Source organism: Aythya ferina (assembly GCF_964211825.1).
Source record: "Aythya ferina genome assembly, chromosome: 15".
Lineage (NCBI taxonomy): Eukaryota > Metazoa > Chordata > Aves > Anseriformes > Anatidae > Aythya > Aythya ferina.
Genome location: NC_140314.1, coordinates 9,816,994 through 9,836,394, shown reverse-complemented (window position 1 = coordinate 9,836,394; position 19,401 = coordinate 9,816,994). Strand labels below are relative to the sequence as shown.

The window sequence follows — 19,401 nt, the reverse complement described above, 5'->3', positions numbered from 1 at the left end:
ACATGAATCAGCAAGGCACTGACACAGTCTGTGTGTGCACTGCAGCTTGCAAGCAGTTCTGAGCTGTGTGTGTAAGACCCAGATTTGTGTGGGTAAAACAAGAGGCTTACAGAAAGTCACCTTTAAACTTTGGACTAAGAGAAATGAGAGGCTCAGAACCTACAAGAACCCTGTTTGGGGGAGCATGTGCAGCGTTTGCAAATTTTACACAGTATAGTTACTACTTTAAAATGGTCCTGCCCACAAATCCACTTCAGTATTACTGAATTCCACAGTGTTTGCAAGTCTCCTAAAATGTCCCACACTAATTTATCTCACCATCTAAATTTGCTGGTCAAACATCTGTTTTTCTATGTAGCTATGGCCACTCATCACAGATACAAAAGCCACCTGCACAGTAATGACTCACCTGCACAACAGTCAGTCCAGTCATATGGACTGATTCCAAACACCAAAAATAAGACTGTTACATGGAAGACTTCACCACCCATGGTATTAGTAACATCTGACAGATGCTGTAACAGCTTTTGCTGTAAAATTTGTACCTTAAAAGGAGAGTGAATGTAGAAAGAATCCACTAAGACAAAAATAAAGCGTGAAGGAAAAGAGTTTAGAGAAGTAAGTTCCTGAAGTCTGTGTTATGGTCGCAACTACAGCCATTGGTCTGTGCAGATCGTGTCCATTTTTTCTGCAAGAAATATTTGCCCTGTCTCATCTGCCAGTGCATCTCCTGAATTTGTGCTGTGTTTTCTCACCTTGTATACCAAAAATAGCCGAGATAAATCTACAGAAGTGGAAAGCTCTGTGGCAGCTTTAATAGTCTCCATTATTCACCTCCCAGGAACTGTTGCAAATAGACTCTGCACATGTACAGATACAATTGTTAAACAGACCTAAAAACTTACCACAGCCTCACCTGAAATATACCTTAAACGAGCCAAATATTTAACAGGAGGTAACCAACCTGGACTGTGTTTTGGGAGCTCAATCCTGCAAGGTCTGTCTCAATATTCAGTGCAGCCTCAAGCCCATGATACCAAGTACTGATCATGAGCACTAACAGCCTGAGGGTAAAGCTCCCACTCTTCTGCACATCACTGTGGATCCTGGCAGCATAACGAGAGAACTGAGAGGACTTTGCAGACATTTAACATGTGCTATGAGTTTATAGACTGCTTTTTAAGCATTAGCCTGTTTTCAGATAGAAAAACGAGTACGTACCACTCCTACCTAAAGTAACCTAAATACTTCCTTGGTCAGACCCAGCTTTAGAGGATAGATCTCCAAATCTGCATAAAAGATAGGCAGTCAGATGCTGTAGCTCCAGTGCCACCAGCCAACATCTACTGCACACAAGTCAAATCATAAGCATCAGCATACAGAGATTTAAAAAGATAGCATTTTTTTTCCTAGAAAAACAGTGTCTAGGACACAAAGTACTTTCATTTAGTTTGACCCAGACATTGGGAAGCCTGTCACATCTAACCCAGAATTAGTGCCACACTGTTCACTAAAATTTGCCATTAATTGCTTGTCCTTTGCTTCCATAGCTCTGCTAGAAATTCAGCTATGGAGAGACAGTAAGACATTAAATATATAGTCCATTTTTTCGGTGTGCATGTTTGATAAAACAGTTAGAGACACACAAAAAAGAGTATTACATTCATACAATATTTCACAGGGATACATTAATTAAAATGGATGACATTTAATAGTGTTTAGGTAGAAATACTTACAAACAAATATTTGGATCACCACCTTGCCCCAGACTCACAAAATTAATTCAAAACACCTTGGTTGCCTTCTAACAAGCTCATTAGAATGCTTTGCTTGTCTGCAATACACAGCACTTTTAGGCTAGAGATGCACCTTTCTATCCTGACAGAGATGTAGGATAGCTATGGAAAGAGATCAGAATCCTGGTTACTTAGCTGCAGCTATGGTGAATTATTTATGAAGTTACTTTAGCCTAAAAATTATTTTTAAAGGAATGGTTCATGTATGGAAAGGCTGTAATTCCAAATAAATAAATAAGCATACAAACGGTGCTAACTAAACACGAGCTAGGATTCAGAAAAAAGGGAATGACATAATAAGAACTTGCACTGGATTTTGAGGCCAGGCCCTCATTCAGCCAAAGCTGTACTGCAGCAGATCCTCTTTCAAGTACAGAATGGCATGGCCAGGGCTTCCAAGAAGTCCTTCATGCTCCCATGAAATCAAAGGTGGAAACTACACTAAGAATGTATTTTCTGTATCAAGGACACTGCTGTGATTTTTAGCTATCCCATTCCTCTCTCTTTTTAATTAGGATGGTATTTAATTATAACTCTTTGAAAAGCAAATGAGGTCTACTTTGGCCTAATACAGATCTCTTAAGGAGACTGGTAATACAAATGTCTAAGACATAGACTAAGAATGACACAGACCTGATTGTTGCCCTGTGATAACGAGTCTGTGATACAACAGGGTCCCACTGACTCAGATGAGCCCACACTGTGCTGTGACACAGGCTGGGGACGCTCACAAACAAACCCTTTTTCCCCACTCTGTAAAGCTGTCTGTGTAGACTGGCCGTAATGACTTGGGAAAAGGTGTTATGTAAAGGACAGATTTACCGCTACAGCTCCCAGGACAGCGCACTCCAACACACTACATCTCATGACATAGCCACAGTTGCATGCCATAGGACACAACTGGGTCCTTGAAAGAGCCCTGATTTGGCTGAATTTCAAGCAGATAATATTCATTCTTACTTTTATAGGGATAGTGCCCTACAACAACCCTATTGTGTTATGGGCTTGTATAGGTTCTTTAGTGCAGTTGTGGCCCTCTTTGTCTTCATCCCACAGCCTGTCTGCTGCATAGGATCACGCAAGGGAGGAAGCATCAGGGAAGGTAAGTGAGTGCCTTCCTAAATCTGTTTGATTATCAGGTTTTCCAACAGGTAAGCATTTTCCTGTAATGCTCACAGCCTTTCACCTGTGCCAGGACATTTTTGTGCTATGCATATGCCTGGCAAGCAAGATCTGGAGGTGGCAGAGAGGCTGTAGCATGGCAGTGTGAATGTGTGCAGGCTTACAGCCCCCCAGGGCTCCTACACGTTGCTGGAACAGTCTGTGGGATGTGGGGTCAGGGCTGTGCAGGGTACCAGGAATAACTGGGGAAATGCTAAAGATGTGGAACTACAGAGAATCCTAAGAGCTGAGGGATGAAGATTGAAGAGGAGGTATTTTCACAGGGAAACAGGATTAACCATGACATCAGATATCAAAGAATTTTGATAACTCCTCCAACACAGAGATGTTCTTAAACAAGTCTTGGTGTTTAAAAAAAAAAGTTATAGGACAGATTCATAGGAGTCCCACAACCTGCACTATGCAAGTAATCAAATCACATGGGCACAGTGCCTGTTCTGTCATGGTTATTATGGATCTGGGTATTTATGCCTACAAAAATGGAATAAATATGCATAATCCACTTAATTTCGTTTCATCAGCTGAGCTGCAGCTTTTTATTATAATGATAAATAAATGAAAACCCTGGGCAGAAATGTAACACTTCTGTTATTTCTGTGTTAGAATGACTGTCCGATCTGACAAAGAACAACACCCCTGACTTCTGCCTTTGCTGTAGCCTCAGACTCTCAAAGCAGCTCTTCAGAACCCACTTGGTTTACAAGGTGTGCCCATAAAGGCAGGAGAGCTCTGAGAACTTCAGGCTGAGCAATCTTAGGTGCTTGAAAGGCTCCTGGAAAGCAAAGAAAGCATTTTCCCCCATATGATTTAGAAGTCGTACCGCTGTTAAGAATTTTGCCTGAGTAAAGTGTGCCTGTTTTATATAGCATTGTGTCTCTGTGGGGCGTCAGTGATGTACAGGGGAGGCCAAAAGAGCACTAGATAGGAGCGTGGCTTTGCCAGCTGCTGCTGACCAGCTACAGCTCCTGATGGCAGGACTCAGATGAGAAATGGGAAGGGAATGAAAGCAATCAGAGGAAATGACAGCAAGAGCAAAGTGCGCCTCTGTTTTTCTGCCACGCATTATCTACTGAGTAGCGAGAAGAGATCTCAGTTTTTACGTTTTCTTTCTTAGCAGTCTTTCAGCAGAAGAAAACCAACCTTTCCAAGTGGAGGAATGCATATGTACTGCTGAGTGAACTGAAAGGCATCATCAGTAGGGGATCGTCCCCATCAGTAGGGGAGAAATTTAATTCCACTTGTGAATGCAGCAGTGAAAATGCTCTAAAGTTGCAACAGCAAAAATGCTGACTTTAGAGCATCAGCAAAATAACTGCAGTGCATTTAGGCCCCAGACTTGCAAACATTTTGGGTCAAATGGACCCATGTGAGCTTCCACATGCCTGCTCTGAAGTCTAACAGCCTAAAAGACTATGCTCTTACTGGATTTTGTGACTTTTTCAAAGGGGGCAGGTGAAAACTTTCTAGTTACAATAAATCACCTTATACATTCTTTGTTTTACGTAATTAAACTTGGTGCATCCCATTTACTAATTAGTGGGTGTTTTTCTCCCATGCTATCAAATTCAGAGCTTTAAATACTTGCTTATTTCTAGGATAATTCCTCCATCTCTTAAACAAAGCACTTAGATTACAATAATCTAAAACCTTGAAGGGATGAATTTAAGCTAAACAGTTCTCAGATCCACCAAAAAAATTGGCCCTTTCTCCCTAATCAGCCTGTTTCCCTTAGTCCAAGTCTCATCCAGATCCCAGATGGGCTCTTGTCTTCCTCCCACACTTGTGTTCCTCACTTCTACTACTGAGTCAGTCCAGCCCACCCCAGCAGGCAGCTGCACTGTCACCCAAAATCAGCTGTGCAGAGTGCTGCCACCAGCTTTCCTGCTTGACTCACAGCTTTGTTTGGGCTTCATCTCCAAAGGCCAAAACCATCGCGGATGGAGCACTGCACAGTCAACAAGAGCTCTCCAAGCAGGTCTGGTGCACAAACCGTGGCAAATCCCTGCGGAGCACAGCTGACAAGGAAAAATCACTGTGCCCTGCACATCTTCCAAAATATTGTCTAGCTCATTTTAATTTGGTAGCAATTTGTTAACAGCTCTCAGGAGAACAAAATTAAATACAATTTCATTGTTACAGTTTTAAAACATGCGGAGGTTCTCTCTCCTCTAACATGTAAAGCATGACCCCTAAACACAACTGTTCATGAGTATAGCAACAACATGCATCGGTCCAACTAGTAAGTACGTCACTGAGTATAGCAGTAGTGCTTTTGTAGCACTGAGGGTTGAAGGGCAAGGCAAAGTTTGTAGGCAAAGGTATGTGACAGACGAACTTTCATGCACCCAGTATGTATTCAGCATTACCAGTACACCACCACTCATAAACCAGGCACGGAGTGCTACAAACCCTGATTTACTGAGGGGCACTGGGCAACCTGTCTCAACTCCTGCTTCATCATCTCTGCATAAGACATAACGATACCACACATGATAAAATGCAATGGGATTTCACCAGGAAAAGTACTCTGTAACTGCAAAATGCTGTTGAGGGATTTGATCCATAAGATCTCCCCTCCAATAAAACAAATAACAACAACAACAACAACAATAATTATCACTGCATTAGTGCTTCCTGCACAGTCCTTTCCTTCTCTTCTATGCAGGACGCTGCATAAGCAGCAAAGCTCCGTGTTTAGGAGAAACACAAAACCTCACCGCTTGCTGGGCTGCTGTCCTGGGGCTTTTGCTTGGGTGAGGGTGGGATGAGGGACATGCCTCTGGGGGCAGGTCCGTGGGGCAAGGCGTGGGGTGGGAGCAGGGGGTGAGGATGCAGAGGGGGAGGATGCAGGGGGGGAGGATGCAGGGGCTGTGGGAGCAGGGGAGGAGGATGCAGGCGGGGAGGATGCAGGCGGGGAGGATGCAGGGGGTGCCTCTACCTTTGCCCGCCCGCCTCCCCCGGCCCAGCCCCGCACTGAGCATGTGCACGGCGCCGCTGCCTGCCCCCGCCGGCCCCCGGGGAGGGGTTGGAAGGATCGGAGGGCTCGGCAGCATCGCATCGCCGCCCGGCCCTGCGCCTGCGGGGGGCTCCGGGGGGTGGCGGGGCTCGGGAGAGCGGCGGGGACCATGGAGCTGCGGAGGGCCGTGGAGCTGCGGAGGGCCATCTCGGCCGGCACGGAAGCCGAGAGAGCCGTGAGGCGCTACGGGGCGCTGGAGGAGACGGAGTGGAAGGCGGAGGCGCTGGGGAGAAGTGAGTGGGGCCTGCCCGGGGGCGCTGCGGGGGGTCCTGCCCGGCTCCGAGTGCACCCCCGGGCTCCGAGAGCAGGGGCAGGCGGCGGGGTGTGGGGGGCTGCCCCCGGCCGGGGCCGCGGTGCTGTGGTGTTCCCTGGTGAAAGGGAAGGGTGGCCGCACGTTAGGTCTCCCTCGCTGCTTGCTAGGTGGGGTTTCATACCTGGCTTTTCATAAATGGGTAGCCTGTAATACACCAGCTCTGAAAGGCGCGGATGGCAACCGCGTTATTCGCCCTCGTTATCTCCGGCAGAGGGTACAGCGCTACGGAGGGTACAGCGATGCGGCGCGATGTATTTAGGAGCTCCACTCATGCTCTTTGGTGGAGCAGCTTTGCTGAAATCGTAATTTTCCAGCAAACAACAAGTGACATAACCTGTCCAAAGTGCTGGTGGAAAGATTAAGTTAAAAGATAAACAGTTGCCAATCTGAGTTATCCTCAGGACCTTGTCTTCCCTGAGGCACGGGGGTTATTCTGTTGGCAGGACTATCTTCTGTACAACCCAGTAAACCCCTCTCATTGGCAAGGTAACCACTGAGGCAAGAAATCTTACTAACGATCACAAAAAGCTCTGTGCTACTATAACGAAAAATATTTTCTAAGTTACAGCAAGTGTTTGGTTAGGTCACGGGAAGAAAAGCTTTCTGTGCACGTGCTGGGATATCGTAATCTTTGCTGATACCGGGCTTGCCGATACTCTTGTTTCACGATCTATCTGATGTGCATCATGAAGACTCACCTGGATGCCTTTTAACATCCTGGAGCTTTGCAGCATCCCAGTAGCAAATTTTCGCCAGCACTTCTGCTATGTTCAGGCTTCTCAGCTACTGCTGTGTTTGTCAGGCTCTGTTCTGGAATCGTATTTTACCTTTGGGTTTGGTTTTTCAAGAATATGTTGCTGTCTGCCATATGCTGATGACAGAGGTGTAACTTTCCCACTCCAGTGCTTCAGTTGCAGTGTTGGTTTTGTTGCAGTGCCTGGCATACATTCAGCACTGAATAACTCCCCACTTGCTAAAATGGAATCAAAGACTGAAATTGCTGTTGCCTGAGCTGGTTGACTCAGCTGCGTGCAACAGTTTTGGAGGTCCTCTGACATGATACAGACTTGTGCTTGTCTTATTCTCATAAATAAGTCTGGTTTTGTTGCAGAGTCAGCTCACAAACTGAGTGCAGTGCAGTGCCTGTAATAATAATAACTGGTACCTGGAAGTGACAGGAAGGTTACATCTTGCAAGCTTTGGATCATCTGTTTGGCAGAGGGGAGTGCGGAGGCTGAGGGGGAGGACTGATCTGCTCAAAAATGTGTGCTCAGCATTGAGCTTCCACCCAACTCACAGCTTGACCTGGTACCAGAGTGGGCTGTTGGCAGGACTGGAACCAAGTGTCCAGGTGTCCGCACCCTGGCTCTGCTGCTGAGCTGCCCTTCTACACACTAGATTGGGTTTAGTGAGAATATTTCTGTACGTGTATAACAATGTAGATGTAGAATAAGAAGTAATCTAGAGGCTGTCTGCTCTTTGAGAAGTAGAAAATTATTATATTTAGAGTTTGCTACAGGAGTAATTGCTTTGTTTGTTTGTAGGCTTCAACCAAATACTGTAGAAATGCTTTTTATGGTAGCTGTTTTATATGATCTCATGTCTCTTTCCTATTTTAATGCTAAAACTGACTTCTGGTCAAACGTCTTCATTGATTAAAAATAAAGAGATCTTACTATTTGCTTTATTGCTTCCTTACAGCATAGGTCCTAAATTGCATGGCACCACGACAGTAATCTCCGGAAGGTCTGGAAAGAAGCTGAAAAAACATCATCCGATTTTCAGTAATGTCATCAGTTAGCCTTTGGTATTTGCATATCAGTCTAAATATGAAATGCTAAGTGGTATTATTAATGAAAGCAGGAGTCCATTAGTGCACAAAGGTTTGCCCTCTTTACTCTGACGATTTGTGTTGTCTTAAACCAGAATCTCTGTGGAGGCAGAACTTGTTAGGTACCTGTACAACAGTCTGCACAATACAATGCTGTTTCCTGGTTGGTGCCTTTGCATGCAAGTGTTGTTGTCTCACAAGGAAATGCACATCTTGATTACATCAAGTTTTGGTAGTTGTTAGTTTCTACTTCACCTGTTAAATGGAGAGGGGAGCTCTGTTTTAACATCTCTAACTGTGGCATAGAAAGCATTGCTGGTTATTGGCTTTAACATAGACGAGTTACTTCACAGCTGTGAAGCATAGTATCAGGCACATTTCTATTGTACAGTGCTCTCTTTCAGCCAGATTATCAGTGCTGCTTCTGTTCTACCATAAATGAAGATCTGATGCCCTTACATCCCAAGAGGGATCTCCATTGGGTTTGCATGCACAAATACAAAGTAGGTTGTTTGAAGTTTGTTCTTTAACAAGACACTGGAGCCGCCTTCTTTACATACTGCTTACCATGTACTGAGCAACTCATATGTTTTCTAGTGCATACATGTTCAATACAGTCAGGCTCATACATTGAATGACTGTGATAACGTGGCTGAGCCTTCTCAGTAAGTGATCTTTACGATATAGTCTCAGGGAGTCTGCTGTGAAGCAGAGCACTCAAGCATTTTGGTCAGTCCTTATTATCAAGTGCACAGCTTCATTTAGAATCATCTGTCTTGCCGTCGGCAGGGACTCGTAAATGCCCTGATTAAATAACTGCATGCCGTGCCAGGAAAATTGCCACAAAGAAATGAAGCAGTTTATCCACCAGCCTTTTAAACATTGCATTTCTGCTTAGCTTTTCTTCCTCTTTCAGTTAGTATGAGGTATAGAAATAAATTCAAAATGCAAGGTGAATGTCTCAGCTTCAGTCAGTATAAAGAAGCAGAAAAACCAGAAAAATGCAAAAGATTATTTTTGATGCAATTTAGTACACCATGAAATTATTTTCATTTGAATGGTAACTGGCTATGAGCTGCCACCCCTATTGCAAAGATCCCCCTTTTCAATTGTTTTTGAGTATGAAGTGGCAATTAGGGGGAAGGGGGCCTCAGACCAGCACTGAAGATTGCAGTAGCACAGACAGTGGTCTTGTAGCCAGGTCTTTTCTCTTTGGTGAGGAAAGGGTGAAGAAAAGGCATCTGTGAATGCCCTGGGTTCTGGCACTTGCTTTATCTACTGGGAACTACTTGTGTCATCATTAAGGCCTGATTTTCTTATCAGAACAGGATGACTACCTCCTAAGACAGGATCTAGCTTGTGATGTTTCAATGTTGCTTCTTAACACTTTATAATCATTTGAAGAATGTCTGTTGCAACATTACAAATAATCAAGTGGCAACAGAGAAATACATTTGTCTTGCACAGCAAAGATTGCACAGATAGAGTCCTGTGACATCTACTTGTCATTCTAATCACCAAAGAGTAATTAGGATGGATTTGTATTAATCAAGTGCCTGTAGGTATTTGTCAGAAAGCAGGTAAATGTCAATTTGTTCTTGAATTTTTGTGTCAGCTTGACGGCATTTGGAGATTTAATAGCTCTGTATATCTAGTGTGGACATATTGGATAGCGTGTTGGTTCTTGTGACTTCAAACGGACTCCTGCACCTTCATGCTGTATCTGTCCCACGTGACTGTAGAAAAGCAAATTTGTTTGACTCTTAACAAAGGTGGCCGCAGTCTTGATACTTGGTGGGGTGACAACTGGATGTCCTCATTCTTTCTGTCCTGCCTCATGAGAGTGAGGGGTGACATGCATTGTCCCATTACACAGAGAAGGCCCTGAGAAATGTGGTTAGAAAGATGCAGTGGTGCTCTGGGCTGTCAAGACAGAAACTGCAGAACAATGCTGGGCATTCAAGAGTGTTAGCATGAGGGACGAAGGGGCTGAAGTTACTACCCACCCTCCCAGTTAAATCCAAACCTGTATCAGTCACAGCTGTTTCTGCCATCTTGCAGTTAAGTATTCAAACACATACCTCTACACCTTCTCCTGTGATGCCCCGCAGACCACACAAACTGTGTATTTCAGTACCTCTGGGTGCATTACTGATGAAATATTGGTTAGTAACAGGATGAACCGTGACTCTTAGAGCAGCTTCTTCCATGTGCTACTTCATGTTGGTCTCCAGAGCAGATCCCCTTGGAGATGCACTTTCCTATCTGGTGAGTCTCCCTATCACATGAGTTTTGTGCTTCCTTTGCTTTTCTACCTAGCTATGGGCTATGCATTTCCAAGGCTTCTCAACAAAAAGGGCAACAAATTTACTCCCTAACTTGCTCCATGGTTCCGAACATAATTGTATCCTGATGATACCTTTGTATCCTACACAGTCCAGCCTGACCTACAAAACACAAACAAACAACTACTCCAATCTCATCGAAGTCAAAGGGGCTAGTTGTAGCAGAAATCTGGCTAATTCTGGATGCTATCAGGGGCAACCCGGCAAAAAAGAGATGTTGGTTGCTAATGCAAAATAGTCAGGATCTTACTGCTCTGCCATCTAGTTGCACATCAGCAAAGGCATTTCTCTCTGCTGTGATGCTCGTAAATCAGAGGGTTAATGACTCCCAAAGTCTCTGTGCCCAACTGTGTGTACCAAGTAGGAAATGAACACTTAAGTGTGTAATGCAGTGTTTATATCCAAACCAGTGCCCATCAATAATTTCTGGAAATGATGAGGCTCAAGTGCCATATTTGGCACTGTTGCTCATGATTTTTTGTATTTCCTTTAAAGATATTTTACAGAGAAAATGCATTAGACCTGGAAAGTAGGACACTTTGAACCGCACACATCATCTATGCTGCTGGTAGCCTGTGGGATTATGGATTCAGTCTCTGTAATTTTTCTGATTATGTTCAGTAATTGATCCCTTAGTTGCATAGCATGTTTTCATCAGAGTAACCACTTTTTAGAACGTATGTGTGTGTCTCAAGGGTGCTTTATAAAATAGGATTAAAATTTGCATTTGGGATTGGGCATGCGCTGCAAAGTACTGTGTATCGTGCATGAAGTTTTCGGAATTTTCTTGTAGTTATTGAGCACTGTAAAGGTTGGAACTCAGCAATCCTGAATCCCAAAGTGCTTCTCCTCTGTATCTGAATACGTTCCTTTTTCATAAAAGCCTTCCTTAATACAATAGTCCCAGAGACTCAACGAGTAAATAATGCCAATTCGTTTCCATGAAACGCATTCTGTTATCTAACTACATAAATGATACAGTACAAATGCATTCACAATCCAAAGATGAAAAATGCATGCTTGGAGGGCAAACTATATGAAATCACCAGGAGCACTGTTGGATAATTATTAGTTGCCCTTCAGGATCAGCATTGAAACATTAATTATCAACATTTTGTCAGCTCATAAAGGGCAAAATGTTTGAGAAAATAATCTCAAGAGAATTCATCATTAAATGAGGATGAATGATTTTCAATGAGACAGGTGGCTCATTGCTAAAGTCTAATGATTGCAAACTACCAAAATGTAAGAGGTAATTTGTTACTGTAAGAACAGCAGTGGTTTAAGGATCTTTTTGCTGCCCTGAACCTTCCCCCCTACCCAAGAAGCCTTTACTGATTAGGGATTTAAGAGTTTTTCTACAGGCACATTTGGTTTTTATATACTGATAAAACTGGCATAAAAGATTCTCATTATAAAGTGATTTAATGGTTTTGTTATTTTTTGAAGAAAAAAACTTCCAAAACCAGAAGAGGCATTAACAGCTCATTCTACCATTTAAGTCCTTTCAGTACACAAAGCCAAAGTAAATTTTAGAGTAATGTTACTGAAGCCAAATGAGCAAGACAGTGACCTGGCCTCCCTGCAAAATGACAGAGAAGTTTGACTAACGTTTTCTTAAATACAAACAAAATGCAGTCGTGACTTCATTGACATCAGTGGAAATTTCCCCAGTGATTTCAGTGAAAGAAAAACTGGGCTCTGTGTGTTTGTCTCCTGGAGTCCTGTTCACCTTGATTCTCTTTAGAAAGCTCTGAGGGGGAGTCTGGGGGCTGCATCAGTTCCACAAGGATTCCCCTGGGGACTGGTGTCCGGCTGCTCTGAGTTGAGCCGCCCAGCCCTCACCTCTGGCTGGGCAACTCCTGCAGTCTCGGCAGGCAGTGGTGAGCATTTGCACCAGCAGGGGCAATGCCATTTCAATCTTGTCTCTGAGCAGTGAGTGATTAGCTAATAGATTGGAGTCCCTGTGGTGAAAGGCTGGCCCTCAAACTGTGTTTCACAGAAGAGGAAGCCAAAGAAATTAATTCAGTTACGCATTTGTGCCCTCTCTCCCCTCATCCAAACTCTAGTTTCTGCCTTCTCTCATCTTCTACTATGAGTGTTTCCTCTGGGCATTGTGTCTGGGAGGGGACTGAAATTATTGCAGTTTGGCAGACTCTAAGAAACAAGGCAGAGACATTTTCCTTCAGGCTGGTACTTGTCTGTAGCACAGACAAAGTATGTGGAATATTATAGCAAAGGACACAGCCAAGAAAATCAAGATCCATTTGCCTCTGTCTTTTGGTAAGTTGCTGAAATTTGTTGCAATTACAACATTTCTAGCAGTGATTTCCTACACAAAGAGAAGGTGACAGCCAGCTGTCCATTTGTGTCAGTGGCAGAGATAAAGACTGCTGCGTGGCCTTTGGGTCCTCACCTCAGAGACCTCCAGGGAGGCAGTCAGCTCAGCCTCACGTCAGCCCAGTGCGAGCTGTGAGGAAGAATGTATTAGTATATTTAAAGAAAACTAAATGAAAATGAAGGATGCCAAAGCAGTTAACTTGGTGAAAACAGAGGTGCCTAGAGAATGACTCCACTTCTGCAGATGAAAGGCAAATGCAAAACAGATTTGTGTGCCAACTGTCGTCATTGTTTTTTGTGAGGTGAAGAGATGGGGCCTGCGCTGCTCTACAGGAGCACATGCTGAGGAAGAACCAGCTGGTTTGGGATCTGCTGGCTCCATGGGCTCTGGTGGTTCCCACCTTTAAAGGGCCCAGCTTTTACCTGGCTCCCTGGAAGTGCTCTGCCCTGTATGTTAGAGAGCAAGGCCCTGGTATGATTCTCCTCAGCCTGGCCTTCTGCTTTGCTACCGGACTGTGCACCTTGTACGCCAGGGGGCTTGGCAATATCAACATCCAGCCCCCTGAGAAATTACCAGCCTTTTCTCCTATGAAATGTGAAACTCCTCTCTGGGCTTCTGAGGAGCATCTTCTCAATATTTAATTACTTGCTGGAGTGGGAATCTGTTATGTGAAGCAATTTATTTAGTGTCTAAAGCAATTCTCCATACCAGTATCACTTTGGCCTTTACTGGATTAGACTCAGATGTTTATAATATTTATCGAATGGTTTTAAGGGTGCCTAAAATTATCTACCAGCTACTGGGAAGATGTTTAGAGCACTGTTAGACAACTGTGTTATTAGAGAATCACATCACAGAGAACAGAGAAAGAGAGAAACACACTTTCTAGTACATAATTGTATAATTTCAAAGGAGAATATTGTAAAGATGTGAAATTTAGAAATGTCACTGGCCATTTTGCTCCAAATTCACTTGCAACATATGCAGCTGTTTATCAATTAATGCTTATGGGATATCTTGCATAAAGCCATATATTCCTGAAGAGGTTTTGCAAGACTTAAAATTGAACATTTTGGTGATTTTTCTTTTTTTATGAAATGAAAAAAAAATAACGTAGATAAATAAGTATTTTTTTTAAATATGAAACTCAGTAAGCTTTAAAAAACTGAACATAAGCTGAAGCTGCCACTATCACAGCATCAAAACACTGAAGCTTTGTGTTAGGATTACAGGATCAGAAAATGACTCCAGCAAGGAATAAAATGGAAAGTCAGGGCTGTTTCCTTTGACCACTGACAAAAATGACAGTAGGAAATGAACGAGTCATTTTTGTTTAATGCTCCCTTTTAATTCTCTGTTACATAAGAGTAGAGCATGAGTTGTTTCATTGGAATGCGCCTTAAATACAGTCTTGCTCCTGAACACACATTATCCCAGATGGGAATGTGCCTTGGTTTCTTTGGGAGCTCTGCACCAGGGAAGGTACCTACCACAGTAACTTACTGTACCGGTTGCTATTTACAGCTCTCTGATAGCACCGAATCTCACGCAGGGCTGTGGCAGGGTTGGGCACGGAAACCTCTTCCTGAGCCTTCCTGATTCCTGGCTCTCTTCCTGAGCCAGACTAAAATAGCTCCTTGCAGATGAAGGTCCAACCCAGTGCCACTGAAAAAAACTGACAATGAGGGCTTTCAGGTCAGACCTTCAAAGGCAATTTTCCCTCATTTTTTGTGTCTCATTTTCAATCCATTTTCTCATAGAAACGGCTGTCAGATCATATACACTTTGCAAACTTTCCCACCAGGCTGCACACAGCTGAATATTCTCCCCATTCTCTGAGGGACACGCTGCTGTGTGAAGTGCACAAGGCAGCATTTTCAATTCATAACATGATGGGAAAAGAGGAAAGGAATATGCAAAAAGCAATGACAACTACATCATCAGTATCATGATTTATTTGAATGTAAAGTGAGTTTTCATCTCACAGATTTATTTTGAGAAGGAAAATACTATTTTAAGTAGTCAGCATGCCCCTACCCTGCATGAAGTGCCCTGCACTAAAGAACAGCTACCAGGAGCTTTAAGTAATGCACTGCCTTTAAGATAATTGAAGAAATGCTAAAAAGATAGTCCCTTGTTCTCACACATCTGGCCTCTAAAAACAGGTAACTAATGCAGTTTGATTTCTGGACTTTTTTTTATTTCTGCATTTTTGAGGCACTGGAGGCCACTAGAGAGGGACTGACTGGTGGTTGTGGTGGAAGGTGAAGCACGGAGGCATCTGGAGGCTGTGACTAGCATGGTCCTTTTTTTTTTTTTTTATTCCTAAGGTGATTGAAGAACAGAGGTGTAACAGTGATACAGGACTATAATTGGGGAGGAGGGGAATATTAAGACCTATTTCAAAGCTTGGCTACAGTATATGGAATTATTTCCATATACTACGATGGGGTTCTGATCAAGGCGAGTGCCAGAGCTCTTGTACTGGCTTCAGCTGCGATTCCCACTACATTCAAGTCTTGCCCTTGATTCACAGACATGGTGTGTGCTACGGTGAATGACTGGGCTTTATTCATCTGTTCTCCTTAATTCCTTCTCTCTTTACTTTGTCTCCCTTTGCCTAATCCTCTAAGTACGTTCTTTCAAAGGAAAACAAAACAAAACAAACAAACAAAAAAAACCCATCAACTACAAAAAACCCTATAACTCAAAATACAGCACTCCTACCCTAGAATCATGGAACATCCCAAGTTGGAACGGACCCGAAGGATCATCAGGTCCAACTCCTAATAATACGTTAAGTTAGGCAGGAAGCTTACACACAGAGGAGTCACACTCTGACTTACACAATATTGTTTGTACACATTCCTAGATTTTATTTCGCAGTGAGTACCTGACTCCAGGGTTCTGAGTACCCTAGGGTTTGTATAGGCAAAACTACAGTGATTTGAGGGCTGGACAGGCTACACCCAGTGAATATAAAGCACTCTGAGCTTGTATAGTCCAAGTTGAGTCTCTGCAGCAGAAGCATAATGCAACAGTGCATAAACTTCAGGTTAATTCCCTATCGAACGTGAAAGGAATGTATGAGAGCTGTTGCTACAGGAAGACAGGCAAAGCAATTTTTCAAGCATCTTCCTAGTTCGTTTTGTTACACTGATCTCATAACTGCTGATGTAAGTTATTTTCTCAGTAACTGGTAACAAATTCTATTGTGTTTACGTTTTATGTAGAACACTCTGGATATAAAGTACCTTGGTGATAATCTCTTACAGTGAAGAAAATCACAGCACTTAATTTCATTTTTTAAAAATTGTGTCTAGCTCACAACAGAGTTAATCTAAGGTGACTATTTCCCTCTGGAAAGCTGTTTCACCCTCATGTTGCAAGCAAAAAAAATCTGTCTCCTTTAAGTTCTCCACACATATGGGCCTCTACACAAAGAACCCTGTCCTCGTAGCATGTTTTTGTTCGCTCTGCACAAGGCAGAAGAGATGTCTTTCAGATGTCCGGTCATGTTTTTCCCATTCTATGTTTAAATGAGAAGGCCACCCCACTGCCTTCCATGGGAGTAAGACAAGAAGCAGGAAACAGAGCTCCTCCTCACAGAATATCCCCTTAGTAATTTCCCCAGGCCTCCTTATTCTGTAGGAAGGAAAAAAGTCCCAGCTAGAAGCCATTTTAGATCTACTAGAACAGATGATCAGAGTTCTCAGTTTCTGGGTACTCCTCTACAAACAGCAGGGAGAGTTTCAAGGAGACTGGAGAGCAACAACACGTCTGTGGGCAAAATCAGGCGTTGGCTGGTGTTCGCTGGTGAGCCCAAGAACCAGGCAGCATGGGAGACGGTCACTCTGAGCTGTTTATCTTTCTAACCAAATCCATACTGCAAATGAGCTGAAACCAGATTCAAATAAAACAGCGTGAAATGTTTACAGCAATACTCAAGTATTACTTTATATCTTGCTCTGCATCAACACAAATTAGGTCAGAGATAATCGATTGGGAGAAAGGTCAGAAAAAATGGCACTCACCACAAAGCCCTACTTAATCTAGGAGGTGATCAACTTTGCATAGTGATTTCTGAGGAAACGGTTAAAAGAAAGGTATCCTTTCTTTACGAATACATTTCTATGAAAAAATATTATGTAAGCAATTTAAAAATGAGAACAAGAGGTAAATTCATTATTTAATGCTATATGTTTTTCTTAAACTTCTGTATGATCCATTATTAACCTGCTGATAGCAACATATATGGGCAGTAGGCTGAAACAGGTTACAGTGGCTTTTATCTATCTGATAAGAGTTTTTTTTTGTTCTCTGCTGGTTGTGCGAAGTTTTCATACAAAACCAGGGGAGATATAAACACCTAATGAAATAGGAAAATCTGATTGTAAGGCCAAAGAATTGAATAGGAAAGATTACCCGAGGGGGAAAGAGGAAAAAAGTGAAGGAAGCAATTCAGCTTAATTCATTTTTAAAAAACGACAGACTTCATCCTGGTGGCATCCCAATATTTTACTGAATGACAGATCTGTTTACAACTCTTCTTGAGCTTATGTTTAATTCACACAGGGAATTTCTACCCCTAGGAAACAGAGGAGGAGTCTGGTCTGTCATTTTTGTGGTGGCAGATTCCCAGAGATGTGTATGTCCGGCATATGTCAAAGACCTAAACCTCAGTCTTTGTAATCTGGAGATGTACTGAGATCAGATTCTGGATGCAACTGAAAAAGCTAATTGTTTTTCCAAGACCTCCCTCATAAGTTGGCTTCCTACATAAGAGATCCCTGACTTTGTACTGAGTACTTCTAACACACACACAGTCATGACTTTTGCAAAGCAAGGAGAAATTTTTCATTTTCTTTTGTGAGGGGGTGAGGTCACCTATTACTTTGGTACTGAGAATTTCTCCAGGAAGTATTTTAAATGGGACATACTCCTGGGTTGGATATATAATTAAGAAAATCTTTTCCAATGCTGTGATACATGAGGTAGCTGTTGTTCTGAGAAGAAACAACTGTTCAAGAAAGTCAGCAACTCCCTTTCCATACCAAAACTGTTCAAATCTTGGCTCTAAGCTGCTTATGTACAGCAAGTCAGGGGCCTCTATCTTCCCCAAAACAGGCAGGTGGGGAATGGGCATGGACATTGCTTTGTCACTCTTCTTGACTGCTGGAAAGATTTGTCAAGTGCACATTGAAATGGAAAGAAGTATGGGAATTTCCTCTGCACTTCCTCCTGAGCCAGGAGGAAACAGAGAGCACAGCTGGACGCAGAGCCCTTTGGCTGGTGCCCTTCTTCCCATGTCAGGAAAAACCAGCCCCTGCACCAAAGCATCCTGCCCTTCCTGAGCTCAATTGCTGCAGGGCTCTGCATGCAGCAGTTAAGTGCCGAGACAACTTCATGCAACATCAGCTAATTTGCTTCATCTGCAGAGACTTATTTATTTATCTGTGGGTATGGGGAGAGACAAGAGAGAAACCGGAACAGAATATTAGAAGCTTGCTGGGATATTGAAGGCACCCTTCTGTCAGGTTGGGTCAATAAAGGAAGCACTGATCTGAAATACTCTGTGGTACAGCACAGAAAGAGGAGGAAAAATGCCACTTACTTCAGTTATAACAAAACAAATTAGGTTGCTTAGTTTCAAGCTGACGTGTAACGTGGTCTGGGGGAGATGCCTTTCACACCTCATCTAAAGCCAGTAGCCAAACGTGAAAAATCCTGTTGGCAGAGCATCTGGCTTGACTGCAGCACTGATACCCAAACTAGAGTTCATTTAGAATTGGAAATAACAGTAGGAAGTCTGGAAAACATTCTTGCACAATTCAATTACAGTACTCTGTTAAGTCTGTCATAATTCTCTGCAGACCTCATTATATGGACAGCTCTTCTTCAAATCCCACTCCAAAGCACTTGATCCTTCTTTACGCACAACAAGAACGGCCAGCTGATACACCACAGGCTGTTTCACAAATGGACTGCAGTAGTCTTGAAGAGAGTTTGTAGCTCAGTTCACGCCCTGTGGATGTTGGAAATCAGTCTGAAATGCTCGCACTGATACTGCAGATGCCCCTCCAGGGTGCTGTAACTGCTCCGAAAACATTCTGTCTCTGAGCAAGTCCTGTTTCCTCTCTGACAGTATATCTGAGGCACTAACAAAGCTCTGTGGTGCTAGATTTTTAAGTCTGATGTGTGGTAGGAACTGTACTGCAATAATATTAAGCAGGATATTGAGCAGTCACTTGCAGACCAGCAAGTGTGAAGGCGTGCAGGTCATCTGTAATGACCTCATCCCAGTCACCATAAGGGGAAAAATGAGACCTGCCGCATTTAGAATCTGGATCTTGACAACTGCCTCAACTCAGAAATGCAATTTATATTAAAACAGAGGATTCAGTTTCAGCTGAGTGGAGAATCACATCTGAATCCACAAATAATGTCTCTAGGGTTTCTTAATTCAGTGGGACTTGAGTTTAAAAAGGATTTTAGAAGAAGACATTAATTCCAAACTGCCTTTGCTGTTTTCATGATTCTGTTTTCCTAATTTATATGCATCTGCCCTCTAAGAGGC

General features: G+C 43.1%; 2 protein-coding genes across 2 annotated transcripts in view; one reads left to right on the top strand and one right to left on the bottom strand.

Moving 5' to 3' along the window:
- The window catches only part of PDXDC1 (pyridoxal dependent decarboxylase domain containing 1), a 76,377-nt gene that overhangs the window by 40,171 nt on the left and 16,805 nt on the right, over positions 1-19,401 (bottom strand). The gene's annotated exons all lie outside the window — the stretch shown is intronic.
- Positions 6,026-19,401, top strand: part of BMERB1 (bMERB domain containing 1) — a 51,024-nt gene continuing 37,648 nt past the window's right edge. The window contains exon 1 of the mRNA XM_084537032.1: positions 6,026-6,227. Coding sequence (XP_084393158.1) covers positions 6,104-6,227 — 124 coding nt within the window. The 5' untranslated portion in view covers positions 6,026-6,103. The remainder of the gene's footprint in view (positions 6,228-19,401) is intronic.